The 27,594-nt window shown below is 41.6% G+C and overlaps 1 protein-coding gene across 2 annotated transcripts in view; it reads left to right on the forward strand.

Annotated features, from left to right (window-relative positions):
* The window catches only part of FRAS1 (Fraser extracellular matrix complex subunit 1), a 465,438-nt gene that overhangs the window by 155,624 nt on the left and 282,220 nt on the right, over positions 1–27,594 (forward strand). For both annotated transcript variants that reach the window (XM_030877950.2, XM_060299521.1), the window contains exon 3: positions 21,321–21,428. In XM_030877950.2, the coding sequence (XP_030733810.2) occupies positions 21,321–21,428 (108 nt within the window). The remainder of the gene's footprint in view (positions 1–21,320; positions 21,429–27,594) is intronic.

Below are 27,594 nucleotides of genomic sequence, written 5' to 3' on the forward strand. Positions count from 1 at the left end.
TTCTTCTGGAACCCCTATAATTCGAATGTTGATGCGTTTAATGTTGTCCCAGAGGTCTCTGAGACTGTCCTCAGTTCTTTTCATTCGTTTTTCTTTATTCTGCTCTGCAGTAGTTATTTCCACTATTTTATCTTCCAGGTCACTTATCTGTTCTTCTGCCTCAGTTATTCTGCTATTGATCCCATCTAGAATATTTTTAATTTCATTTATTGTGTTGTTCATCGTTGCTTGTTTCATCTTTAGTTCTTCTAGGTCCCTGTTAAATGTTTCTTGCATTTTTTCTATTCTATTTCCAAGATTTTGGATCATCTTTAGTATCGTTATTCTGAATTCTTTTTCAGGTAGACTGGCTATTTCCTCTTCATTTGTTAGGTCTGGTGGGTTTTTATCTTGCTCCTTCATCTGCTATGTGTTTTTCTGTCTTCTCATTTTGCTTATCTTACTGTGTATGGGGTCTCCTTTTTGCAGGCTGCAGGTTTGTAATTCCCGTTGTTTTTGGTGTCTGTCCCCAGTTGCTATAGTTGGTTCAGTGGGTTGTGTAGGCTTCCTGGTGGAGGGGACTAATGCCTGTGTTCTGGTGGGTGAGGCTGGATCTTGTCTTTCTGGTGGGCAGGTCCACGTCTGGTGGTGTGTTTTGGGGTGTCTGTGAACTTATTATGATTTTAGGCAGCCTCTCTGCTAATGGATGGGGTTGTGTTCCTGTCTTGCTAGTTGTTTGACATAGGATGTCCAGCACTGTAGCTGGCTTGTCGTTCAGTGAAGCTGTGTGCTGGTGTCGAGATGGAGGTCTCTGGGAGATTTTCGCCGTGTGATATTATGTGGAGCTGGGAGGTCTCTTGTGGACCAGTGTCCTGAAGTTGGCTCTCCCACCTCAGAGGCACAGGACTGACTCCTGGCTGTAGTACCAAGAGCCTTTCATCCACATGGCTCAGAATAAAAGGGAGAAAAAGTAGAAAGAAAGAATTAGTAGAAGAAGAAAGAAAGACAGGAAAGAGGGAGGGAGGGAGGGAGGAAGGAAGGAGGGAAGGAAGGAAAAAAAGAAAGAAAGAAGATAGAGTAAAATAAAATAAAGTAAGATACAATATAATAAAGTTATTAAAATTAAAAAATAATTATTAAGAGAAAAAAAGAAAAAATATTTAAAAAAAACCAAAACAATGGACGGAGAATACCCTAGGACAAATGGTGGAAGCAAAGCTATACAGAAAAATCTCACACAGAAGCATACAGATACACATTACAAAAAGAGGAAAAGGGGAAAAAAATCATAAATATTGCTCTGGTAGTCCACCTCCTCAATTTGGGATTATTCGTTGTCTGTTCATGTATTCCACAGATGCAGGGTACATCAAGTTGATTGTGGAGCTTTAATCCGCTGCTTCTGAGGCTGCTGGGAGAGATTTCCCTTGCTCTTCTTTATTCTCACAGCTCCCAGGGTCTCAGCTTTGGATTTGGCCCCGCCTCTTTGTGTAGGTCCCCTGAGGGCATCTGTTCTTCGCTCAGACAGGACTGGGTTAAAGGAGCCGCTGATTCGGGGGCTCTGGCTCACTCAGGCCGGGGGGAGGGAGGGGTATGGAGTGCGGGGCGGGCCTGCGGCTGCAAAGACCTGTGTAACGTTGCACCAGCCTGAGGTGCGCCGTGCGTTCTCCCAGGGAAGTTGTCCCTGGATCCCGGGACCCTGGCAGTGGCGGGCTGCACAGGCTCCCTGGAAGGGGGGTGTGGAGAGTGACCTGTGCTCGCACACAGTCTTCTTGGTGGCGGCAGCAGCAGCCTTAGCGTCTCATGCCCGTCTCTGCGGTCCGCGCTTACAGCCGCGACTCGCGCCCGTCTCTGGAGCTCCTTTAAGCAACACTCTTAACCCCCTCTCCTCCCGCACCAGGAAACAAAGAGGAAAGAATAAGTCTCTTGCCTCTTCGACAGGTCCAGACTTTTCCCCGGACTCCCTAGCCGCGGTGCACTAACCCCATGCAGTCTGTGTTCACGCCGCCAACCCCAGTCCTCTCCCTGCGCTCCGACCGAACCCCGAGCCTCAGCTCCCAGTCCCGCCCTCTCCAGCGGGTGAGCAGACAAGCCTCTCGGGCTGGTGAGTGCCAGTCGGCCCTGATCCTCTGTGCGGGAATCTCTCAGCTTTGCCCTCCGCACCCCTGTTGCTGCGCTCTCCTCCGCGGCTCTGTAGCTCGCCCCGTCCGCCACCATCAGTCTTCGCCCGTGAAAGGGCTTCCTAGTGTGTGGAAACATTTCTTCTTCACAGCTCCCTCCCACTGGTGCAGGTCCCGTCCCTATTCTTTTGTCTCTGTTTATTCTTTTTTCTTTTGCCCTACCCAGGTACGTGGGGGGTTTCTTGCCTTTTGGGAGGTCTGAGAACTTCTGCCAGCGTTCAGTAGGAGTTCTGTAGGAGTTGTTCCACGTGTAGATGTATTTCTGGTGTATCTGTGGGGAGGAAGGTGATCCCCACGTCTCACTCTTCCGCCATCTTCCCGGAAGCTTCGATTGTCCTTTTTAGTAAGGTACGTTACTTTCTTATCCTTTTAAAACTTTACACCTAATCCCAAATATAAGGCAGCATGCACGGTGGTTAAGAACACAGACTGTGGCTAGAATGTGCTCTTTGGTTCGGACCCCAACTCTGCCCTTTATGACTTTGTGACATTGGGTAAGTTAGTCAACGAGAATGTGGAATTCGTGTCTTCTTGCAACCAGGGCACCTACCAGGCACAGGTGGGGGACCACGGACACCTCCAAACTCTGGAACTCCACACTCCGAGGCCCTCCTTTCACGTGCTGCCTCTCCCCTTCTGCACAGATCTGTAGCATGTATTTTATAGGTGTACGTATACACACATGCACCTATAATATACACATTTATGTATATATACATACACATATGTTATATATATGTGTTAATAGTTGCTTAGTTGGGGCTTCCCTGGTGGCGCAGTGGTTGAGAGTCCGCCTGCCGATGCAGGGGACACGGGTTCGAGCTCCGGTCCGGGAAGATCCCACATGCCGCGGAGCAACTAGCCCCGTAAGCCACGGCTACTGAGCCTGCGTGTCTGGAGCTTGTGTTCTGCAGCAAGAGAGGCCGCGATAGTGAGAGGCCCGCGCACCGTGATGAGGAGTGGCCCCCGCTCGCCGCAACTGGAGAAAGTCCTCGCACAGAAACGAAGACCCAACACAGCCATAAATAAATAAATTAATTAATTAAAAAAATTAAAAAAAAATAGTTGCTTAGTAAATAGCTATCAGTATTGTATGGACATATAACTTGTATACTGGACATTTTAAAAGGGTTTTGGGAAGTCGTATGTTTAATTTTTTTAAAAAAGCAATTATCCCTATGGTATCGTATTTTGAAACGTTATGAAGAGTGGTTGGTAAATTGATGAACATGGTCATGAAATGCACACGTGAGAAAACCATCCAGCAGCTGATGGACTACTTTATAAATTCTGCACAGGGGTGTAGTGATGATCCTTCCGAGTAACAGAGGTCATGGAGAGATCTGTCTGGATAGAGGAAAGGTCTGAGGTTGGAGAAGTGGAAGCCTCTGCTCTACCCTGTAAGTTCGGGGCACTGTGCCAATAAATGCAAATGTCTTACCTGATTTATCCTCTCGGGTAGGTTTTTTTTGTTTTTTTTTTTGGTGGTATGCGGGCCTCTCACTGTTGTGGCCTCTCCCGTTGCGGAGCACAGGCTCCGGACGCGCAGGTTCAGCAGCCACGGCTCACGGGCCTAGCCGCTCCGCGGCATGTGGGATCTTCCCGAACCGGGACACGAACCCGTGTCCCCTGCATCAGCAGGCGGACTCTCAACCACTGCGCCACCAGGGAAGCCCCCGGGTAGGTTTTATCAGGTTAATTCTTTTTACATAAAAGGAAACTGAGGCTGAGTCAGGATAATTATCTTGCTTAAGGTTCTGTAATTATTAAGGCAGGGACCTAGATTCCAACCCAGATTTGCTTGACTCCAAAGTCCATCTCTAGATTATGGATGATGCAGTCTACTCTCTGAATTTTATGGAAGAGGATCTGAGACCCACGCAAGTGACTTGTCTCGTGTGCCCAGCTTGATAAAAGCAGGTTCTGACTCTCAGTCCAGTGCTCTTATTCTATACTAGGTTGTTTTTCCAGTTCTTGTCTTTTGCTTTGCTCTCTAATTGTTTCAGAAGTCTTGTTTCTTTAACTGTATTTCAAGTTCAAGGGCAAATAGGCAAATATAAGGGACTGAGTTGTATTCTTCTGTCTCTGGTTTGGGCTGTATTTTTTGATATCTTCCATATTGTATAGCACAATGATAAATCCTCAATAAATTCTTGGTGAATTGAATTCTTAAAGGAGTTGGTCTCTGAAATCCTATTTTGACTGAGGCAGAGGTATAAATACATACAAATATACATATATACATATTGGGGTTTTACTTTGAGAAATTCAGTCGATATTTTATGATAAAGGCTCTCAGTGCTATTGTATCCACTGCTCTGTTTTTAAACAGTCTGACCATCTTTATCTCTTAACATTTTTGTTCAGTGTAATCACTGATATTTTAAGGTTTATATGTATCATCTTACTATTTGTTTTCTATTTGTCACTTCTGTTCTATTTTTCTATGTTTTTTCTTTTTGTCTTTTGGATCAATCTAATCATTTTTGTACTTAATTTCCCATTAGCTTGTTAGTTATACATGCTTTTACTAATCCTTTAATGGTTATCCTAGAGATTACAATATGTAGTAATCCTTTTAGTTATCTCTTCCCAACTAATACTAGAACCTTGAAACACTTCAGCTTTATTTATCCCTCTACTATCTTTTTTTTTTAACATCTTTATTAGAGTATAATTGCTTTACAATGGTGTGTCAGTTTCTGCTTTATAACAAAGTGAATCAGTTATACATATACATATGTCCCATATCTCTTCCCTCTTGCATCTCCCTCCATCCCACCCTCCCCGTCCCACCCCTCTAGGTGGTCACAAAGCACCCCGCTTATCTCCCTATGCTATGCGGTTGCTTCCCACTAGCTCTCTGTTTTACATTTGGTAGTGTATATATGTCCATGCCACTCTCTCACTTTGTCCCAGCTTACCCTTCCCCCTCCCCATATCCTCAAGTCCATTCTCTAGTAGGTCTGCATCTTTATTCACGTGTTGCCCCTAGGTTCTTCTGACCGTTTTCTTTTTTTCTTTTTTCTTTTTTAGATTCCATATATATGTGTTAGCATACGGTATTTGTTTTTCTCTTTCTGACTTACTTCACTCTGTATGACAGTCTCTATCCCTCTACTATCTTATGTATTTTTGTTATTAGGCATTTTAAACTTGCATATATTTTAAATCCCACAAGATGTTAGCATTTTTGTTTTGTACAGTTATTTATTTAGATTACTCACATATTTGACCTTTTGATTACTCAAAATTCCTTCCTACATTACTGTGTTTCCATCTAGAATCATTTTTTCTTTGCCTAAAGAACTTCCCTTAGTATATATATATATTTTTAGTTTGAATTTGTAGGTGACAAATTCTCACAGGTTTTATTAATTTAAAACATCTTTATTTTACTTTCATTGTTGAAGGATATGTTTGCTAGGTATAGAATTCTAAGTTGATGGTTGTTTTTGTTTCTCACTTTAAATATTTGTCTTCTAACTTTCACCATTTTTTTTTTGTGGAGAAGTTAGCTGTCCATAATTAAATTTCAAATTAATTATGTTTGTAGATATTGTATCTGATGAAATATTCATAGTTTTTTAAAAATCTGCAATACATGTTTTTATTGTCTTCTGTTATCTTCATAAAGTTCTACACAAAATAAAGTACCATCTTTCTTTGAGTTACATGGTAGTTAAGTTCCTGGACAATTCAGTGTATGTTATTACCACTCAATAAATTCTTTATGTTTATGTGTAAAACAGATAGGAACAGTTAAGATATATAATCAGATAACTATAAACAGATTTTTCATTGACATGAATGTTTTGTGGGACATTTGAAAGTCATGTGGAAGTGGGACAGTTTTTCTTAGTGCAGGATTGTCTTGCTCATTACATGACATCTGGAATTTATGATCCTTGTCTATTAAATGCCAGTAGCATCCTAACCTTCATTCTTCAGAGCAAATTTTTAAATGCCTCTTGGAGTGGCATCGTCCCTGTTTAGGAGTCTGCTTTACATTAAATAGTGAGGACTGGTCACCAGTGATGCTGCCTTTGACTCAGGGCCTCTGCTGGGCCTGACAACAGACATAGTAGGATGTGGCTTTATATAGTTGAATGTGAGCATCAGTACAACTCCCAGCCATTTACTGGGTGGTCAGTTGAACTAGGTCAGCTGCCAAGAGGCTGGCTAGAGGAAAAAGTTAGGGATGAAAGTTTTGCTGCATAGCTTCCAATGCTATGACACAGCTTTGACGTGCTGGAACACAAGAGCATCAGGCAGACAAGGCTCGCATTCAGGCAGAAATAGACGGGCCTTTTTAGAGCAAAGGTCTTGACTGAGACATAGGTCTAGAAGGCTGGATCTCAAACAGCGCGTACTGAAAATGGCTACCGCAGCTGCAAGAGCAGCATGGAGAGTGAAGTGTTGTTGTCTGTGTGTTTGACTTTCAGCAGTTACATCACAAAATTGCCAGCAGTTATTTAAATTTGGGAATATCTGTCCATCCACCCATCCATCCATTCATTAAGTCAGTCAAAATCATTATAAGTGCCTGCCATGTTTCCATTACTATGGGAATACAAAGCTACCTCTATGTAAAGAAATTGTCCTTACTCTTGGGGAGGTAGATAGATGTAAACAACTAATTATAGAACAAATGATAATGATCTATTGGGGGAGGAAGACAAGAAAATAAATAATTTTAATATGAGAGATAGTGGTATAGCTATAATTTAATTTCATGTCCAAACATTTTGAATGTTTAATTTTTTTTTCTTCATTTGCCTTAGGAATAGGAAATGAAGTCTTTGAGAGCTGAATTGTTAGAGGAAAAAAAAAAGCAATTTCAAGCTTAAGCTGTACTAGAGTCTCCCTAGTATCTGGACTACTTAAAGTGGAAATATGAGGAAGACTTTTTATTCATTTTAGAACTTTTTCTGTGGTTAACATCTCCCGGCATTTATGAGGGTTATTTTGTCATTGGAGTCCTCTTAGTTTGGGCTTTCACTGTAACAGGATTGTGTTAGAACAAATGAAAAGCTGGGTGTAAAAATAGAAGAGCTAAGCCTGTGTTTCCATTGCTTCAGAATTTGGAATGTGAGCACATTCACTGGGTATTTAATCTTATTCTATATTTTGCAGTGTTCCTTTTGTGTGTGTGTGTGTGTGTGTGTGTGTGTGTGTGTGTACTACTCCAGGAGTATAGTTTCCACAGCACTCTATAGTGGAATATTTTGTAAACATTTAAGCAGTGGGAAAGTTAACTTCCCCTTATCTTGGAAGCTGGAGGGATTTTCTAAAGCTCTAAATGCTACAACTGTTCCCTCTGTCACTGAAAATACCGTGGTCAACTGGTTAAGATTGTGGCAAGTGACCAAAGTCATAGCTAACATTTATTTAGTGCTTTCTATGCACCAGTCACTGTGCTAAGTAAGTACATTAGTTTATTTCACCTTCACTGTCACCCCATTGGGTCCTATCTTACCCTTAGTTTATATATTAGGAAATAGAGACTCAGAAAAGCTAAGATTTGTCTAAGTTCCCAAAGCTAGGAAGTAATTGAATCGGTATTTGAACCCAAGTTTATACACTCTACCATATTGGCATTTGGCATTGCTACTTGAGCTAGTGTGCTGTATAACTTTGTGTCCATAGACCAATGCTGTGGGTACAGAGGTGGTGTGGTGGGGAAAGTGTAAGTTTCAAAATCAAATGGCCATAGGTTCCAATATAGGTACACTCACTTACAAGCTTTGGGAATATCACCTAACCTGTCAGAACCTTGGTTTCCTTATCTGTAAAATGGGGATATGATAATATGTATCTCAAAATATTTTAGGAAGAAATATGAAAGATGTGAATGTGCCAAAGTATCTGGAACCCAGAAGGTGCTCTCTTTCTCCTTTGTCTTTTCTGTACCAAATAGAACTTGGAGGAATAGACTGGGTTTTTGGAAGTAGGGGGAGCTTTGGGAACACGAGCAGGGAAATATTGACTTAGTCACGGAGGCAGAGAAGGCCTCCCGGAGGAAGTGATATTTCAAGTGAGACTTGGAGGATGTGTGGAAGTTAGATTAAGAGGGGTGGAAGTGGGCTGTTGAAGGCTTGGGGAGGCTGTTAGGCAGGTAAGTCACTTAACCTCACAGTCCTTTCCTCTGTAAATTTAGCAGCACTTCCCTAGGGTGCCGCACCTTGTTGGCCTCTTAAAGTGAGAAAGTGGAAGTAAGAGTGACTTGAAATGGTAAGACTGCTCTACAGTATCTATCTGTCTATCTATCTATCTCTCTATACACACACTACATATATAAAATAAGGCACATATATATAATAAAGTATTCATTCTTTTTAAAATTTATTTTTTTTATACAGCAGGTTCTTACTAATTATCCATTTTATACATATTAGTGGGTAGAGAACAAACGTATGGACACCAAGGGGGGAAAGTGGCGGGGGGTAGGGGTGGTGTGATGAATTGGGAGATTGGGATTGACATGTATACACTAAAGCATTCATTCTTACTGATGCTATATAACAGTGTAGCAAAGAAGAAAAAGGATGGTTTTGAATCCCGGATCCACCCGTTAGTGGATGTGCTCTGGACAATTCACTCAGCCTTTTCGCACCCTATTCCCTCATTGATAAGATAGGGTAGTGATGCCTTGTCCGCAGGGTGCTGGGAGGGGCCGTGAGACACTGAATGTGTGGCAGATCTGGAGAAGTATTGGCCCTTGGCGGTAGCTTGTTCCCTCTCCTTTCTTTGCCCTGCCTCCATCTATGTTAGTGCACTATTATAAGAAGACATGTACCAGAACATGATGTTAACTTGCCACGCTGTTCAGGGTCTCTTGTCAGACAACTGAACAAAGACATTTTCAGTTATGTATAGCAGCTATCTTTTCATCTGGGATTCATGCTGTTGCTTCTGTATCTAAGTTGATCTTCTTATGGCTGATGCCTTCAGGTTTATCATTTTAAGACAACAACAGGAGGAGATCAGGTACAAGCTAATCACTCCAGGAGGCCAAAATGCAAAACTACTTAGGCCCTTGATGTGCAAAACAAACTCCATGAGGGGGTATTGTATGGAACAAGCCTTTGAAATAGGTCTCAAACAGGAAGTGGATCACCATTTTCTCTTTTATTTGGCATTGACTTGTATGCTCCCTCCTGAAAGGGGAGAATTTGATGTAAATCCAAGGACTCATCTTTTCTTAACAGTGTGTCGTCTGCTCCTTTTTATTTGGGGCTGGAGGAGGAGCTTCCCATGAACTTTAAAATGAGACCAAATGAAAAAGGTATTATTTATCTAAGCTGTCTGAGAAAGGACACTTGGGTGAAGAATTGAACTCTGAAATAACCTTATGAAAGTTATTGATTCGTTCCTTTATGGTTCCTTGACGAACGAGAACCATTATTTCTGTGTCCGAGCTGGAGCTTTTATATAGATTATCTTTCCTGAAAACCAGACTTGTCAGGAAAATGAACCTCCAGAAGTAAAGACACAAGGCCCAGTGGAATATTGTGGTCCTTTCATTGCTTTGAAGGACAAGTAGAGAACACCGTTAATTTTGTAAAATCTCACTGACTGCAAGGAGGTTTGGGGATAACGCAGGAAGTTTAGCTGAATGGCTCACTGTTAGGTGTTTGGTGGGTGGTTTTATTTAACTCCCCTCCCCTCATGCCAGTTCAACTCCAAGGCCCAGATGCTATGTACCTATGGTTGGCAGGAAAAAGGGCACCACATTTTTGGTTTTTCTATCTTACATTTTGAAAGTAACTTTACAAGATCACATAAGTTACATATTTTGTTATTGAAAAAATAGAAAATATGGATAAGGAAAAAGGAAAAAACCAAAAAATCAAGAATCCTCACCCAGGAATGACCACCCTTCGCTTACTGTTTGTATTATTCCATACTTTGTTTCCATGCACAAAAATATATTTTAATTATAAAAAGGCATTATATACTATTTTGTAATTTAAAAGCACAACTTTGGGGTTGCTTTATTCCTCCTTTCTCATTTTTGGCCTAAGAAGCTAAGGGGATTTAAAATGAGATGAATTCATCAATACCTAAAATAGGGTTATTGTAACATTCAGGTGAAAGAAAATTTATGTCGATAGTTGATATACTGCTATTGTAGAATACCATAAATGATATCCCCCCAGAAATTTGAATACTCATGAGGGATATAGTCACTGTTTATTTTTAGCATTAAACAAATGTTTAATAAATATTTAACCAAGTGAAATAGTTTTTGTTGTGTTTTATGAAGCACCTTGCTATGACTGTAAGGTATTTAGGGACGAAGGCACTATATTATCTACAACAACACTTTATTCACTTATTATTAAAAATATTAAAAGCCGTTTAGATGGCTTTTTAGGTTTGTCATAATTTAATCCTTTAATCTATATTTTAGTGAAAAACTATTATAAGACCCTTTCTTTTGCAGAGTGTGTTAGATTGGAAGAGAGGATTATAAAGTGACGGAATTGCAACGGTAACATGGGCACTCTATAACATTTACTTCACAGTGTTAGTTTTTTGAGTTTTAGCGATTGAGGCACTCTAGCATCCCTACCTTCATAAAACAATTTTATGGCACCATAGAAATTGACTCGTTAAATATATGGCCATCTATCTAGGCCTTGGTAAGGGGCTCATTTTATTTAAAGTTAGCCATAAATTATTGACTCTATGAGGACATTAATATAAGGAAGTTTTTCTGACAATGCCTAGATGAAGAAAATTTTTCTTTGTAGTTTGATGCCAGTGACCTAAGAGCCTTCCACATTATGGGGATTTTGTAGTGATGTCACTTGAACATTGTTTTCTCAAGACCTCTTGTCCTAACTGGGGTATCTCAAGTCATGGGGATAGATATTTTCCTGAGGATAAGCAAATACTCAGGGTTGTTCACTAATGAATTCAGCCAACACTCAGGAATCGTGCCAGGTGAAGGGGCTGTACAGAAAGAAATAAAGCGAGCTCTCCTTCCTTGGAGAGTCATAGACTAGTGTGAACAAATTAAATGCTTCCTGGGCCCAGATAAGTTTAACTTTGAATTAACATAATGAATGTTATGAATGAAAGTGAAAAATTATTTCATGTTTCTAGAACATCCTGTTTAGAGTTCAGTAAGCTGAGTCCAGTGATTGAGAGCTGGGAAAAGGTATAATGGACTGTTCTGGAGGCTAGAGTCACTGAGGAAATAGTTGAGGTATAGGGAAGAACTTGATGCCTGGTGGAAGAATGCCACATCTGGAGAGAGTAGCGATGAGAGGCATCTTAGAGCCACATTGAGCTGAAGCTAGTTCATGGAGCTCGCATGGTCATCTGAGGTCTGAGTGAAAAGGAAGATGGGTTCATGGTTACAGAGGCTTTTCCAATTATCTAAGTAGTCTTGAAAATGCAACCTGTGGATTCATTCCTTTCTTCTAATGCAACATCCTGGGTCTTTACAGTGCTAGGGGGTCCTAATTAAGTAATAATTTCACTCCATTGTGCCTTTGTAGGCTGGAGTGGGAAGATGGGAAAGTCAAGGTACTTAGGGGAATGTTTTCATTCCGAGAAAAGGAAATGTTTAGAAGATATTTTCTAAATGCCTGTGACACGGTAGGAAGCATTTGGATTAAAAATAAATAACATTAAAAATAACTTAATGGGCCTTTAGTAAGTTCCAAGCACTGTTCACATCTCTTTAAGCAAATCATCTCATTTGATCCTTTCAATAACCCTCTGAGTTTAGTACTTTATCATCCCTACTTTACAGATGAGGAACCTGGGACACAGACACCTTGATAATGGACTCACTGGTGTCACCATTAATGAATGGTGACACCAGGAGTCAAGTCCAGAAGCCTGGCTCCAGAGCCTGAGTTCTTAGGTCTCCTACAGCTTCGTGAACTCGAGCAAATTGCTCAGTCTCTCACGTCTTGTTTCCTCATGTGTTCAGTGGGAATAGTCATGATAATAACAGTGCCAGGTTCATAGCGTTGCCATTCCTGTAAGAGCTTTGCATAGCGTTGATGAGCAGTTGCCTACCTCTCTGCTGGGCCCACTCTCTAGGGTGATGGCAGAGGTCAGGAAAGCAAACGAGGCCACCCTCCTCCAGCACCACAAGTGCCTTCTCCTACCAGCACTTCCTGTCAGCATAAGGGATCAATAAACAGTAGTCGCCGACTTTGTGAAGTTGTCATTTTCATTTACTCTGTATCCTGAAGCTGATATCGTTTTCTTAAATCAGCAGGGAACATATATTACATCGTGCTTGAGATTGAAACTCTTTTTTTCCCCTCAACTATTTGTCATTGCTTTCTGGGTTAAGAGTAGACTGTAGTTGGCACACTATCGCCAATTACAGAAGAATGTGCTGTAACAATAAAGAGAAAGAAATTCAGAGGTATTCCAAGTCAGGTTTTATTTTATTTTATTTTTTTAACATCTTTATTGGAGTATAATTGCTTTACAATGGTGTGTTAGTTTCTGCTTTATAACAAAATGAATCAGTTATACATATATATATGTTCCCATATCTCTTCCCTCTTGGTGTCTCCCTCCCTCACACCCTCCCTATCCCACCCGTCTAGGCGGTCACAAAGCACCGAGCTGATCTCCCTGTGCTATGCGGCTGCTTCCCACTAGCTATCTACCTTACGTTTGGTAGTGTATATATGTCCATGCCACTCTCTCGCTTTGTCACAGTTTACCCTTCCCCTTCCCCTTCCCCGTATCCTCAAGCCCATTCTCTAGTAGGTCTGTGTCTTTATTCCTGTCTTACCCCTAGGTTCTTCATGACATTTTTTTTTTCCTACATTCCATATATATGGGCGAGCATACGGTATTCGTCTTTCTCTTTCTGACTTACTTCACTCTGTATGACAGACTCCAGGTCCATCACCTCATTACAAATAGCTCAATTTCGTTTCTTTTTATGGCTGAGTAATATTCCATTGTATATATGTGCCACATCTTCTCTATCCATTCATCCGATGATGGACACTTCGGTTGTTTCCATCTCCTGGCTATTGTAAATAGAGCTGCAATGAACATTTTGGTACATGACTCTTTTTGAATTACAGTTTTCTCAGGGTATATGTCCAGTAGTGGGATTGCTGGGTCATACGGTAGTTCTATTTGTAGTTTTTTAAGGAACCTCCATACTGTTCTCCATAGTGGCTGTACCACTTCACATTCCCACCAGCAGTGCAAGAGTGTTCCCTTTTCTCCACACCCTCTCCAGCATTTATTGATTCTAGATTTTTTGATGATGGCCATTCTGACTGGTGTGAGATGTCTCATTGTAGTTTTGATTTACATTTCTCTAATGATTAGTGATGTTGAGCATTCTTTCATGTGTTTGTTGGCAGTCTGTATATCTTCTTTGGAGAAATGTCTATTTAGGTCTTCTGCCCATTTTTGGATTGGGTTGTTTGTTTTCTTGTTATTGAGCTGCATGAGCTGCTTATAAATTTTGGAGATTAATCCTTAGTCAGTTGCTTCATCTGCAAATATTTTCTCCCATTCTGAGGGTTGTCTTTCAGTCTTGTTTATGGTTTCCTTTGCTGTGCAAAAGCTTTGAAGTTTCATTAGGTCCCATTTGTTTATTTTTGTTTTTATTTCCATTTCTCTAGGAGGTGGGTCAAAAAGGATCTTGCTGTGATTTATGTCATAGAGTGTTCTGCCTATGTTTTCCTCTAAGAGTTTGATAGTTTCTGGCCTTACATTTAGGGCTTTAATCCATTTTGAGCTTATTTTTGTGTATGGTGTTAGGGAGTGATCTAATCTCATACTTTTACATGTACCTGTCCAGTTTTCCCAGCACCACTTATTGAACAGGCTGTCCTTTTTCCACTGTACATTCCTGCCTGCTTTATCAAAGATAAGATGTCCATATGTGCGTGGGTTTACCTCTGGGCTTTCTATCCTGTTCCATTGATCTATCTTTCTGTTTTTGTGCCAGTACCATACTGTCTTGATTACTGTAGCTTTGTAGTATAGTCTGAAGTTAGGGAGCCTGATTCCTCCAGCTCCTTTTTTCGTTCTCCAGATTGCTTTGGCTATTCGAGGTCTTTTGTGTTTCCATACAAATTGCGAAATTTTTTGTTCTCGTTCTGTGAAAAATGCCAGTGGTAGTTTGATAGGGATTGCATTGAATCTGTAGATTGCTTTGGGTAGTAGAGTCATTTTCACAATGTTGATTCCTCCAATCCAAGAACATGGTATATCTCTCCATCTATTTGTATCATCTTTAATTTCTTTCATCAGTGTCCTATAGTTTTCTACATACAGGTCTTTTGTCTCCTTAGGTAGGTTTATTCCTAGATATTTTATTCTTTTTGTTGCAGTGGTAAATGGGAGTGTTTTCTTGATTTCACTTTCAGATTTTTCATCATTAGTATATAGGAATGCCAGAGATTTCTGAGCATTAATTTTGTATCCTGCTACTTTACCAAATTCATTGATTAGCTCTAGTAGTTTTCTGGTAGCATCTTTAGGATTCTCTATGTGTACTATCATGTCATCTGCAAACAATGACAGCTTTACTTCTTCTTTTCCGATTTGGATTCCTTTTATTTCCTTTTCTTCTCTGATTGCTGTGGCTAAAACTTCCAAAACTATGTTGAATAACAGTGGTGAGAGTGTGCAACCTTGTCTTGTTCCTGATCTTAGTGGAAATGCTTTCCGTTTTTCACCATTGAGGATGATGTTGGCTGTGTGTTTGTCATATATGGCCTTTATTATGTTGAGGAAAGTTCCCTCTATGCCTACTTTCTGCAGGGTTTTTATCATAAATGGGTGTTGAATTTTGTCAAAAGCTTTTTCTGCATCTGTTGAGATGATCATATGGTTTTTCTCCTTCAATTTGTTAATATGGTGTATCACATTGATTGATTTGTGTATATTGAAGAATCTTTGCATCCGTGGGATAAATCCCACTTGATAATGGTGTGTGATTCTTTTAATGTGCTGTTGGATTATGTTTGCTAGTATTTTGTTGAGGATGTTTGCATCTATGTTCATCAGTGATATTGGCCTGTAGTTTTCTTTCTTTGTGACATCCTTGTCTGGTTTTGGTATCAGGGTGATGGTGGCCTCATAGAAAGATTTTGGGAGTGTTCCTCCCTCTGCTATATTTTGGAAGAGTTTGAGAAGGATAAGTGTTAGCTTTTCTCTAAATGTTTGATAGAATTCGCCTGTGAAGCCATCTGGTCCTGGGCTTTTGTTTGTTGGAAGATTCTTTTTTTTTTTTTTTAACATCTTTATTGGGGTATAATTGCTTAACAATGGTGTGTTAGTTTCTGCTTTATAACAAAGTGAATCAGTTATACATATATATATATATGTTCCCATATCTCTTCCCTCTTGTGTCTCCCACCCTCCCTATCCCACCGCTCTGTTGGAAGATTTTTAATCACCGTTTCAATTTCAGTGCTTGTGATTGTCTGTTCATATTTTTATTTCTTCCTGATTCAGTCTTGGCAGGTTGTGCATTTCTAAGAATTTGTCCATTTCTTCCAGGTTGTCCATTTTATTGGCATACGGTTGCTTCTAGTAATCTCTCATGATCTTTTGTATTTCTGTAGTGTCAGTTGTTACGTCTCCTTTTTCATTTCTAATTCTATTGATTTGAGTCTTCTCCCTTTTTCTCTTGATGAGTCTGGCTAATGGTTTATCAATTTTGTTTATCTTCTCAAAGAACCAGCTTTTCATTTTATTGATCTTTGCTATCATTTTCTTCATTTCTTTTTCATTTATTTCTGATCTGATTTTTATGATTTCTTTCCTTCTGCTAACTTTGGGGTTTTTTTGTTCTTCTTTCTCTAATTGCTTTAGGTGCAATGTTAGATTTTTTTATTCAAGATATTTCTTGTTTCTTAAGGTAGGATTGTATTGCTATAAACTTCCCTCTTACAACTGCTTTTGCTGCATCCCATAGGTTTTGGGTCGTCGTGTCTCCATTGTCATTTGTTTCTAGGTATTTTTTGCTTTCCTCTGATTTCTTCAGTGATCACTTCATTATTAAGTAGTGTATTGTTTAGCCTCCATGTGCTTGTATTTTTTAGAGATCTTTTCCTGTAATTGATATCTAGTCTTATAGCATTGTGGTCGGAAAAGATACTTGATACAATTTCAATTTTCTTAAATTTACTGAGGCTTGATTTGTGACCCAAGATATGATCTATCCTGGAGAATGTTCCATGAGCACTTGAGAGAAATGTGTATTCTGTTGTTTTTGGATGGAATGTCCTATAAATATCAATTAAGTCCATCTTGTTTAATGTATCATTTAAAGCTTGTGTTTCCTTATTTATTTTCATTTTAGATGATCTGTCCATTGGTGAAAGTGGGGTGTTAAAGTCCCCTACTATGAATGTGTTACTGTCGATTTCCCCCTTTATGGCTGTTAGTATTTGCCTTATGTATTGAGGTGCTCCTATGTTGGGTGCCTAAATATTTACAATTGTTGTATCTTCTTCTTGGATCGATCCCTTGATCATTATGTAGTGTCCTTCTTTGTCTCTTCTAATAGTCTTTATTTTAAAGTCTATTTTGTCTGATATGAGTATTGTTACTCCAGCTTTCTTTTGGTTTCCATTTGCATGGAATATCTTTTTCCATCCCCTTACTTTCAGTCTGTATGTGTCTCTAGGTCTGAAGTGGGTCTCTTGTAGACAGCATATATATGGGTCTTGTTTTTGTATCCATTCAGCCAATCTGTGTCTTTTGGTGGGAGCATTTAGTCCATTTACATTTAAGGTAATTATCAATATGTATGTTCCTATTCCCATTTTCTAAATTGTTTTGGGTTCATTATTGTAGGTCTTTTCCTTCTCTTGTGTTTCTTGCCCAGAGAAGTTCCTTTAGCAGTTGTTGTAGAGCTGGTTTGGTGGTGCTGAACTCTCTCAGCTTTTGCTTGTCTGTTAAGGTTTCACTTTCTCCATGAAATCTGAATGAGAATCTTGCTGGGTAGAGTAATCTTGGTTGCAGGTTTTTCTCCTTCATCACTTTAATTATGTCCTGCCAGTCCCTATTGGCTTGCAAAGTTTCTGCTGAAAGATCAGCTGTTAACCTTATGGGGATTCCCTTGTGTGTTATTTGTTGTTTTTCCCTTGCTGCTTTTAATATGTTTTCTTTGTATTTAATTTTTGACAGTTTGATTAATATGTGTCTTGGTGTATTTCTCCTTGGATTTATCCTGTATGGGACTCTCTGTGCTTCCTGGACTTGATTAACTATTTCCTTTCCCATATTAGGGAAGTTTTCAACTATAATCTCTTCAAATATTTTCTCAGTCCCTTTCTTTTTCTCTTCTTCTTCTGGAACCCCTATAATTCGAATGTTGATGCGTTTAATGTTGTCCCAGAGGTCTCTGAGACTGTCCTCAGTTCTTTTCATTCGTTTTTCTTTATTCTGCTCTGCAATAGTTATTCCCACTATTTTATCTTCCAGGTCACTTATCCATTCTTCTACCTCAGTTTTTCTGCTATTGATCCCATCTAGAATATTTTTAATTTCATTTGTTGTGTTGTTCATTGTTGCTTGTTTCATCTTTAATTCTTCTAGGTCCTTGTTAAATGTTTCTTGCATTTTGTCTATTCTATTTTCACAATTTTGGATCATCTTTACTATCATTATTCTGAAATGTTTTTCAGGTAGACTGCCTATTTCCTCTTCATTTGTTAGGGCTGGTGCATTTTTATCTTGCTCCTTCATCTGCTGTGTGTTTTTCTGTCTTCTCATTTTGCTTATCTTACTGTGTTTGGGGTCTCCTGTTTGCAGGCTTCAGGTTTGTAATTCCCGTTGTTTTTGGTGTCTGTCCCCAGTTGCTATAGTTGGTTCAGTGGGTTGTGTAGGCTTCCTGGTGGAGGGGACTAGTGCCTGTGTTCTGGTGGATGAGGCTGGATCTTGTCTTTCTGGTGGGCATGTCCACGTCTGGTGGTGTGTTTTGGGGTGTCTGTGGACTTATTATGATTTTAGGCAGCCTCTCTGCTAATGGATGGGTTGTGTTCGTGTCTTGCTAGTTATTTGACATAGGATGTCCAGCACTGTAGCTTGCTGGTCATTGAGTGAAGCTCGGTGCCTGTGTTGAGATGGAGATCTCTGGGAGATTTTCACCATTTGATATTATGTGGAGCTGGGAGTTCTCTTGTGGACCAGTGTCCTGAAGTTGGCTCTCCCACCTCAGAGGCAGAGCCCTGACTCCTGGCTGTAGCACCAAGAGCCTTTCATCCACACGGCTCAGAATAAAAGGGAGAAAAAGTAGAAAGAAAGAGAGAAAGAGAGAAAGAGAGAGAGAGAAAGAGAGAGAGAGAGAGAGAAAGAAAGAAAAGAAGGAAAGGAAGAAAGGAGGGGGGGAGGGAGGAAGGAAAGAAAAAAGATTAAATAAAGTAAGATAAAATAAAATAAAGTTATTAAAATAAAAAATAATTATTAAGAAAGAAAATTTTTTTAAAGAAAAACGGACAGATAGAACCCTAGGACAAATGGTGGAAGCAAAGCTGTACAGACAAAAATCTCACAGAGACGCATACACATACACACTCACAAAAAGAGGAAAAGGGGAAAAAATCATAAATCTTGCTCTCAAAGTCCACCTCCTCGATTTGGGATGATTCGTTGTCTATTCAGGTATTCCACAGATGCAGGGTACATCAAGTTGATTGTGGAGATTTAATCCACTGCTCCTGAGGCTGCTGGGAGAGATTTCCCTTTCTCTTCTTTGTTCACACAGCTCCCGGGGTTCAGCTTTGGATTTGGCCCCGCCTGTGCGTGTAGGTCACCGGAGGGCGTCTGTTCTTCGCTCAGACAGGTTGGGGTTAAAGGAGCAGCTGATTCGGGGGATCTGACTCACTCAAGCCGGGTGGAGGGAGGGGTACAGATTGCAGGGCACACCTGCGGCGGCAGAGGCCAGCGTGACGTTGCAGCAGCCTGAGGCGCGCCATGCGTTCTCCCGGGGAAGTTGTCCCTGGATCCCGGGACCCTGGCAGTGGCGGGCTGCACAGGCTCCCCGGAAGCGGGGTGTGGACAGTGACCTGTGCTCGCACACAGACTTCTTGGTGGCGGCAGCAGCAGCTTTAGCGTCTCATGCCCGTCTGTGGGGTCCGTGCTTATAGCCGCGGCTCGCGCCTGTCTCTGGAGCTCCGTTAAGCAGCGCTCTTAATCCCCTCTCCTCCCGCACCAGGGAACAAAGAGGGAAGAAAAAGTCTCTTGCCTCTTCAGCTGCTATAGACCTTTTCCGGGACTCCCTCCCGGCTAGCCGTGGTGCACTAACTCTCTGCAGGCTGTGTTCACGCCGCCAACCCCAGTCCTCTCCTTGCTCTCCGACTGAAGCCCGAGCCTCAGCTCGCAGCCCCACCCGCCCCGGCGGGTGACCAGACAAGCCTCTCGGGCTGGTGAGTGCCTGTCGGCACTGATCCTCTGTGCGGGTATCTCCCCACTTTGCCCTCCGCACCCCTGTTGCTGCGCTCTCCTCCGTGTCTCTGATGCTCCCGCCCTCCACTACCCGCAGTCTCCGCCTTGGAAGGGGCTTCTAGTGTGTGGAAACCTTTCCTCCTTCACAGCTCCCTCCCACTGGTGCAGGTCCTGTCCCTATCCTTTTGTCTCTTTATTCTTTTTTCTTTTGCCCTACCCAGGTACATGGGGACTTTCTTGCCTTTTGGGGGGTCTGAGGTCTTCTGCCAGCCTTCAGTAGGTGTTCTGTAGGAGTTGTTCCACGTGTAGATGTATTTCTGGTGTATCTGTGGGGAGGAAGGGGATCTCCGCGTCTTACTCTTCCACCATCTTCCCCTTCCGCCATCTTCCCCTTGTCCCCTATATTTCTTAAATGACTTTGGGTTTTAAGCACATTCTCTAAAAGCTTATACATTTACCATTTCTCAGCACAAAAGGATGACTTAATTTTTCCTTGAGAATGTTGTTCACAATCCATGTAAATCTGGACCAAACAGCTGGGTACCATAGCCTAGCCAAGTTGACCCTTGAAATTAACCGTCACATTTGTTGTCTGCCTTTGTGTGAAAGCATCCGTTGCTAGCATCCATCGTTTTCCTAGCTCATCCCAGTTCAGGTTGAGTGCTAATATTGTGATGACTCTATCAAGGGTTTAGAAACTTCCCTTACTCCTCCCCAGAGTATTTGAGTAGCACTTCAATTGTTTGAGGACCAGAGGATGAGGAAGTATAGAAAGGAGGACAAAGCCTTCACTAAGCGACTTGTGAACTGTGAGCTCTTGGTTTAGAGGACCTACAGTGTGCTGGGCCCAGGACAGTGCCTGCTTTGGGCGCTCACAGTCTGGTCCAGCCAGGATAACAGGAATGTAGATGAGTGCAGTGAAGCATGGCAGTGTATGCAGGACACAGTGGGGTCACTGAGAAGCCATGAGGAGCCGCACCTGAGTGGAGGGTTCAGTGTGCAGGATTAAGGGTTAGGAAGTGATTTGTTCTTGAGGTTGAGGCTTGAAAGAAGTGTATTGCTTTGTAAGCTCTCTTTGGGGGAGTCACGGAGAAGCAGGGATCCAGGTAGAGGGTAAGCTGTGAGGTCAGATAAGGGAGGCTGGGGCTGTCCAATGGCTTGACCAACTAGAGTGGATGAAAGTCTCAGAACTGTGAGATTTCCCGAGGCCAGGGAGAGAGGCGAGCGCCAGACGATGGGGTCTGTACTTTATCCCATCAGAGGTAAAGGTGAGCCATGGAATAGATGAGCATTGGTGGATGTAGTAGCAAAGAACTGGGAAGTGAAGTGTGAGGTGCTGATAGTATCTAGTGGCACAAGCTGCTCTTAGGATGCTGGTTAGTGCTAGTCTAAGTGTCATTTTCCTGTGAACATGCTCCAATGGTGTCTGCTAGTTAACAGCAAAGAGAAACCTCAAGTCTGAGAGCAGCTTGTCCTCCTGAGGTTTCAGTCCAATCGATTGTTTTTCTCTGGGTATTGACACCTCCCTGCTGCATGCCCTTGTCTTTGGCTACGTGGTTTGACTGTGGTGAAATGGATTAGACTGTATTGCCTCTCCGGGTTTAATCAATGCCCAGCAAGCACCGTGTGTATCCGTGACTTTCCTTTGCCTTTTAATTGTTCAGGGTGTAGCGCTGTTGATGGTACCAAGTTTTTGTGCTCGTACCTTGACTGATCAGTTTTTAACTCAGAGCTTATGCTTCTTTGCAGGATGCCACCGTTTGGAAGCCTGATTCATGCCAGAACTGCCGTTGCCATGGTGATATCATTATCTGCAAACCTGCTGTTTGCAGAAACCCTCAGTGTGCCTTTGAGAAGGTATGGTATCCTAACTGTTTTCTAAATGTAAAGTCAGGGAATGGTAGGGTGTTTGCATTTTTTCGGTCATCTGGTTTTGACATTTATCCCAATCTCTAATTGCAAGGTTTAGGAAATATGGGAGGGAATTTTAACATATTGTATCTAAGAATATCTTAATTCCTGTTTATTGGGCATTTACTCTGGACCAGGGGCACTCAAGGTTAAAACTTAAAGGTTTTTTTTTTTTAATTTTTTTTAAAGAAGATGTTGGGGATAGGAGTTTATTAATTAATTGATTTATTTTTGCTGTGTTGGGTCTTCGTTTCTGTGCGAGGGCTTTCTCTAGTTGTGGCAAGCGGGGACCACTCTTCATCGCGGTGCGCGGGCCTCTCACTATCGCTGCCTCTCTTGCTGCGGAGCACGAGTTCCAGACGCGCAGGCTCGGTAGTTGTGGCTCACAGGCCTAGTTGCTCCGTGGCATGTGGGATCCTCCCAGACCAGGGCTCGAACCTGTGTCCCCTGCATTAGCAGGCAGATTCTCAACCACTGTGCCACCAGGGAAGCCCAAAACTTAAAGGTTTTATAGTGTTATCCCATTTAATATTATGTGGGGTAGGTATCTTTATCCCCACTTTACAGATGAGGAAAGTGAAGCCTGGAGATTTTAGGCAACCTAATAGGATTATGCAGTTAATAAACTGTTGCCCAGAGATCTTCCCTGGGTCTGACAGATGCCACAGCTACTGATACTAACCACAACATTTTACAAGCCATTGAACTCACTGAAAGTCAGAATTGACTTCTCAAAGATGATTTTCTAAAGACATTATTTGTTGTGCAACTGATTGTATCATCATGCTGTTGTTGGGCTACCTAGGATCATAGGATAGGGTTTGACTCAAGAAATCTCCTGGTATTTAACCAAACGTGTGAGGGATAGTTCTTCCTTTTCCTTTGTTAAACTTTTTCATTTTTTTGACTACACATCTATTCTGTTAGAATTTTGTTTTTCTACGTGCTGACTCTTTTCTTTTTAAAGTGAATCTACTTACAAAAAAAGGCTTAAGCTTCAAATTTGAACATTTGAAACCCCCTGGAGAAGACCAATTATTTTCTTTAAAAAGCTTTCTGTCAATTTCACAAGCACAGTTTATTTTTCTAGTTTTATCTCTCCCCACCCCATAATAAATAATCTTGAGTCTTTATGCTGTCTAATGCTAAGAAGTTTCTGTTTGTTTCTAACATGGGAGTGAAGGTTCTGTATACCTTTAAGGGTATTTCTCAATTTCTGCATGGGTATATTTCTGAGAAGCTGCATGTACGTCAAATATTTCGCTGTATGTCGTCAGGCTATTTCTGGAGTAACCACTCCTAAAAGATCTCTGTTTTGCTTGCTGAGTAAATCTGGGCTGGTTTTGTAAGGACCATGAAGACATGCCCTCCTCCACTCCACGTGAATAATTATGGCATCATGGAAGAAGCACTGAATTAAATGTTAGAAGACATAGGCGGTATTGCTGAAAGCTAACTGTGTTCTATACCAGGGGTCAGCAGACTAAATGTGGCCTCTACCTGTTTTTGCATGACTTGTGAACAAAGAATGGTTTTTACATTTTTCAGTAGTTGGAAAAAAACAGCAGAGAACAGTATTTTATGATGTGAAAATTGTATGAAATCAAGTTTCAGTATCCATAAATAAAGTTTTATTGAAACACAGGCACACTCATTTATTTATTGTCTACAGCTGCTTCTGTGGTACAATGACAGAGTTGTGTAGTTGTGATGTAGACCATATGTGGCCCCCAAAGGCTAAAATATTTACCATCTGGCCCTTTATAGAAAAAGTTTCTGACCCTTGTTCTATACCAAGTGTGATTTTGTCCATTCCTAATTTGTTCTTCTGATTTTTCTCAGTAAATGAAAACTCCCTTCTCCCAGTCGCTCAGGCCAGTAAACTTAGTATCATCCTCCCCACTTTCTCCCACATCCCACATCCAGTACATTAGCAAATCCTCCAGCTTTTCCTTCATGAAACAATACACTGCAGATGCAACTTCTCTGCTTTTACTCTGGTTCCGCCTATTATCTTTTTTTTTTTTTTTTGCGGTATGCGGGCCTCTCACTGTTGTGGCCTCTCCCGTTGCGGAGCACAGGCTCTGGACGCGCAGGGTCAGCGGCCATGGCTCACGGGCCCAGCCGCTCCGCGGCATGTGGGATCTTCCCGGACCGGGGCACGAACCCGTGTCCCCTGCATCGGCAGGCGGACTCTCAACCACTGCGCCACCAGGGAAGCCCTATTATCTTTTATTTATTTATTTATTTTTGCCTGCATTCTCCCTGTAGCCTCTTAACTTGTTTCACTCTTTCTGTCCTTGCCTTTTTCACTGTAATCTTGATATAGCAGCCAGGGTGATCCTATTAAAATTTAAGTCATCATGTTGCTTCTCTCCTTAACCCCCCCCAATAGCTCTTGATGGCTTCTCTTCTCACTTTGAGTAACTCCAAAGTACTGCTGTACCCTCTGATTAATTGACTAGTCTCCCCGCTCCCTCTGCTTCAGACACCAAGCCTGCTTGCTATTCCCTGGATTTGTGCCAGGCATACTTCTGCCATTAGGGCCTTTGCACCCTGCTGTTCCCATTGAAATTATCTGTCTATCTATCTATCTATTATCTGTCTATCTAGTCTATCTATTTTGACCCTTTACTTCCTTTAAGTCTTTCTCGAATGCCATTCTTTTGAAATTGCAATTCTCCACCCCTTACCACACATTTCCTACTCATTTTCCATGCTTTATTTTTCTTCTTGGCACTAACTACTGTCTGACATACTCTATATTTTACTGATAGTTCTTGTTTACTATCTCTTTTATTCACCGTGTATCCTCAGCACCTACAATTGCACCTGATACATGGTAGGCACTCAATAATTATCTTGTGACTGAATGAATGAATACATGAGAGATGAAGCTAGAGAATTGGTAAGTTCAAGGTTATGGAGAGCCTTGTATGCTGTACTGTGGAGCTTGGAATTTTATTTTTAAGGTGATAGAATACTAATGAAGGCATGTGGGTAGAATGGCCAGCTTTTCTTTTTGAAAGATCTTTCTGGTTTTTCAAAGGTAATGCGTAATATTGGAGATGAGGAGATCAGTTCAGAGGCTGTAGGAATAGTCCAGATGAGAGGATGAGTACCTGAATCGGGTCACTGGTCATGTAGGGATCAAGAGGAAGGGCAGCCTCAGTAAGTACTTAGGGGATAAATCAGCAGAACTGAATGAAGGTACGAGGGTGAGAGAAAGGAAAAGAAAAGGTGACTCACATATTTATGGCTTGATGACTCATTGGCTAGCTGAGCCATGAACTGATATTGAGAATATATGAGAATGAGGAAGAGCATCTTATCTGGGAGGAGAACAATGATTTCAGTTTGGGGCACATTGAGTTTGAAGTGTTTGTGGAAGAGCCAGGTGGATATGTCCAAAAGGCAGCTGGAGAAGACAGAGTTGGAGATATAATGTGGGTATCATTAGCAGGGAGACAGTAGTGTAAACCTTTTGAATTAATGAGCTCATCCAAAGAGATTGTGTGAGAAAAGAACACAAGACCAAGGGTGGAATTTGGGGAGCACCATCATTTAAGGGGAGGTGAACATAAAAAAATGGGAACTTAGGAAGATTAAGGAGACATGGTCAGAGAGATAAGGAGTAAGAAATGATCAGAGAAGAGAGCAGTGTTGTGGTAGCCAGGAGAGGAGGGAGTTTCCAGAAGGAGTTTGTATCAACAGTGTTGATCCCAGGTAAGGAAGTAAGTGGGAGGAGAATTTAATATGATCCATTGAATTTGGCAACATGTAGGCCACTGGCGGCCACACTGAAGTTGGTGTCATTGAAGTGATGGGACTGTATGCAGAGGCTCGAGGAGTGAATGGGAAGTGGGCAAAGGAAGGCCAAGTATATAGGCTCCTCCCAGGGAGCTTCACTGAGAATGGAAGAAAGAAATGGGATGTTAGGCAGACACCACCACATCCGTGAAGTGTCTTTGAACCTCCCATCCCCAGCCATCGAGCCTCTTGGGTGTTGTTGTGTGCTTTGTGTTGCCCTTTTTACAGCCCTTGACCAGACTGCAAATGCTTGTTTATTTGTCTGCTGAAGATGCTTAGTCAATATTTTTAGAATAACCAAACAAGGGAAGGGAGAAGGTTTTGTTTTGGCTTTTGATATTGCTATGAAAGAGACATGATCACCTTGAGAGGGAAAGGGGGCTGACCTAGAAGAGAGAGAGAAGTTGAAGATATGGGGGATGGGGGAGACAGAGCGACAGAATGATAGAACTGGAAGAGGCCTTTAAAATGGATTTAGTCAGGCTTTCTCATTTTATAGACAAAGAAACAGACTTTTAGTTGTTTAGTCACTTGCTCAAAGATACAGAGCTGGGGGGCTTCCCTAGTGGTGCAGTGCTTGGGAGTCCACCTGCCAAGGCAGGGGACACGGGTTCGAGCCCCGGTCCGGGGGGAATCTCACATGCCGCAGAGCAGCTGAGCCCGTGCGCCACAGCTGCTGGGGCCTGCGCGCCTGGAGCCCGTGCTCCGCAACGAGGGAGGCCACCGCGGTGAGAGGCCTGCGCACCGCGGCAAGGAGTGGCCCCCGCTCGCCGCAACTGGGGAGGGCCCACGTGCAGCGACGAAGACCCAACACAGCCAAAAAAAAAAAGATACAGGGCTAGACAGTGGCGGCACAGCCATAACAAGAACCTTAGTCTCTGGCTCATGAGCCAGTGTAATTTCTACTCCACCATGTCTTTCCTTGTGTATCTCAGGAACATGTGTTGTTATTTGCACCTGCTGGGTACACTTATATTAGCTCATGGCACAAGTTAATGAATCACCATTGTATCCTAAACTAAATTATTACTGTTATTAATAGTAACTTGGGTTCCTATCATTTTAAAAAATTTTTAAAAAGCCCTTTTACAATGTATGTTTTGCTCATGGATTGACTGGAAATAACCAAGTGTCAATGGTAGTTCTGCTAGATATTCGTATCTATCTATCATCTATCTATTCATCCTATTAACCATATATAATAGATTCTGTATTCATATCCTATATCCATATAGAATAGCTAGCTATAGAGTTAGATAAATAAGGTCAGAGAGAGAGACAGAGACAGAGAACGACTGAGAGGAAGAGAACAGAGGCATTTAGAACATTGACTATCTAACGCGGCCCTGTCAGAACCAATCTTCAAGATCTCTGAATAACATATATACAAAGAGGACAATGCCATGCAAAGGGGCACTGTATTACATTGTGGGGTTTCGGCCGCAAACTTCAATGTAGATAGGAATAGTGTTTACCTAATCAAGCTGTTGTGAGAGATTATATATATATACACGACATATATCTACGTATATGTATACATGCACACACACACGTACGCTTAGAAGAGTACCTGGCTATTCTAAGTACTCAGTTTTAGCTGTAATTATCACATGATCATCATCGTTATTGTTAGTTGGTTCGTTTAGATCCTAGGCAAGCAATCTTCATTGATGTCTCTTGCCCAAGTGGCCACTTCCTAACGCTCCCAGTGCAAAGCCTGCAGGGAAATAGGCTTATGTGTTCCCTGCAGCCCACAGCTCACAAGGCTATGCAAGGTTACATGGTTAGGTAGCAAGAACTCCCTGTCTTTCTTTCTCCAAGTGCCACATGCAGAATTCTTTGCTCCTCCTGTAGCCCCAAATCATGTTCCAACAGAAGTACAATAGGTAGATGCAAGATAGGGAACATCCACTCCCAAATAAAGAATATCATATCTATAAAATGAGTTTTGAGGGCCAAATCTGAAGACCAGTTTTTATATGAATCAAAGACAACTAATTTGGGGGCACAAAATATCTCTTGAAGTCCTCAATTTTGTCTGCCCTTCTCCCTCGCTCCCTGCTTCCATATTAGAATACAAACAACACTTGGATTATCTCATTTTCTATCCGGATGCTTAGTCGTAATTAGGTTAATGTATTTTCTATATTTACTCTCTTAGTGGAAGTTAGACAAGTGTAGGTTCTACTCGGGGTTCAGAGGGCACTTTTGTGAATAGTCATAAATGTTGCACCATATGTACAATTTTATAAAATCCCATATCATATAAGTTTTATCCTTTATTAAGCAAATAAGAATTTGG

Source organism: Globicephala melas, chromosome 5, assembly GCF_963455315.2.
Source record: "Globicephala melas chromosome 5, mGloMel1.2, whole genome shotgun sequence".
Classification (NCBI taxonomy): Eukaryota; Metazoa; Chordata; class Mammalia; order Artiodactyla; family Delphinidae; genus Globicephala; species Globicephala melas.